At 41.6% G+C, this 1,740-nt stretch overlaps 1 protein-coding gene across 1 annotated transcript in view; it reads left to right on the top strand.

Annotated features, from left to right (window-relative positions):
* The window catches only part of zgc:172136 (uncharacterized protein LOC566376 homolog), a gene marked incomplete in the record, with an annotated part of 9,676 nt that overhangs the window by 6,312 nt on the left and 1,624 nt on the right, over nucleotides 1-1,740 (top strand). The window contains 5 exon segments of the mRNA XM_035663906.1: nucleotides 24-92; nucleotides 201-375; nucleotides 834-1,118; nucleotides 1,340-1,471; nucleotides 1,604-1,686. Of these exon segments, the coding sequence (XP_035519799.1) occupies nucleotides 24-92; nucleotides 201-375; nucleotides 834-1,118; nucleotides 1,340-1,471; nucleotides 1,604-1,686 (744 nt within the window).

Genomic DNA, 1,740 nt, shown 5'->3' with positions numbered 1-1,740 from the left:
GTGTGTGTGTTTTGTTTTCACAGGAGGTGAACAACCTGCGACAGCTGCTTTATGACTTCCCCTGGTCAAATGTGGGACGTCTCACTTTCCTGGTATGCACACCGCTCATTTACATTCTCTGTTAAGATTACGTGGAATTGTTGTAATTATTTAAAGGACATTAGCTATGTACCCTATGTATAATTTGTTATCCTATTCAGGGTAAGAAATTCGAGATCCAGCCAGATGGCTTGCCATCCGCCAGAAAGCTGGTTTACTACACTGGGTCATCATTCCGCTCTCGCCACCTCCTCCTGCACTTGAGCAGCAGCCATCGCATCTACCTCAGCCTCCAGCCTGCCCTCAAACACCTACGCCAGCTGGAGGAGAGCGAAGGTAGGGGAGGGAGAAGTGAATACAAACACTCCACTAGAAGTTTAAGACATAGGGTTTATTTTTCCAAGACAAAAATTCAAAAGGGTTCCTGTTTAATAAACACATTTTTAGTAATTTTTTTAAATATTTGATATCTCTATTGGACAAATATAATTAAATGTGTCATATAAAGATACAAATATAATTCTTGCTCCTCAATTTGTGTTTTGATGTGTTTTAAAGGTCTAAATATAGTAGTCTTAATTTAAAATGAATAAACTGTGAGAATCAAGAGTTTTTCATTTATCAGTAACCATAAAAGTGCTGACAGCAGCTCTATAAAATTCATTTTCACATCATTTTCTGGCAGTTTCCAGTTTACCCAATGACAGCTAGTATCCTCGGTATATCTTCTGTCTGTCACCCAAACACCAAACACAGCTTTCTTTACATGGTAAACGCTCTTTTCTTTATTTTAGAGAAAAAACGTTACAGAGAGTCATACATCAGTGATGACCTGGACTTGGACCCGCCAGGCAGTGAGAGCAGCCCCGGCCTGTCCCGACACTCCACCAGCAGCTCTGGAATCGAAGCTGACGCCCGCCAGCACAGCATCTCCACAGAGATGGCCTCCATGGAGGAAGAAGGTCAACGGCGAGCAGAGAAGTGTTTCAGCTCAGCGGCCAGCCATGGCAGCTCCTGCACCTCTGGGTTTGACACAGGCAGTAAGGCTCGAATAGAAGATGAGGGGTGGCAAGAGGAAGGTGAGAGGATTTTTATTCTGAATCTTTTGGACATTTGTTCCATCCCCCCTGCATATTTTCTTGAGTAAACAGTGCTTCCACAAGGCTATGCAAAAACATGTTGCTCAATAAAGATTATGTGGTGTTGTTATTATATTGGTGTTCTTGCAGTAGCCAGGACCTCAAGCTCTCGTAGTACATGCAAAGTCAGTTTCTTATTTGTGTTTTGTTTTTTTCTTCAGAGATCAAGACCAGTGTTGGAAGCCCAAAGGAGGTTCTCGTGGATGATCCTGATGAGATGTTCCAGTTAGCTGATCTTCTTGAAGGGGTGTCAGTGGATTGTGGAGAACTCTCCTTACAGACTCACTCACCAGGTATGAATAATTTAATTACGACGTACGGGATATTGTGTAAATAATATATTATTTGTTCTCATCCCAACAGTTAAAACAAATTAGTTTTTGTATTTTCATACTTACTTTGTTTGCTCTCTTCTTCGTTAAAAGTGGGCTCTACAGAAAACAAAGTGTGCCTCCCAGCCAGTGATGAAGATCTTGGGAAATTGCGTAACAAGGATATGTTAAAACAGGTTGGTCATCTGTCTTTTTTTCCCAGGCGTTTTTTTTTGGGGGGGCTTTTATTG

The sequence above is a fragment of the Morone saxatilis genome, unplaced genomic scaffold (assembly GCF_004916995.1).
Source record: "Morone saxatilis isolate NCDOM2014 unplaced genomic scaffold, NCSU_SB_2.0 Contig19, whole genome shotgun sequence".
NCBI classification, from domain to species: domain Eukaryota; kingdom Metazoa; phylum Chordata; class Actinopteri; family Moronidae; genus Morone; species Morone saxatilis.
Note: the sequence above shows the minus strand (reverse complement) of the source record. Positions and strands in the feature narration are given on the sequence as shown.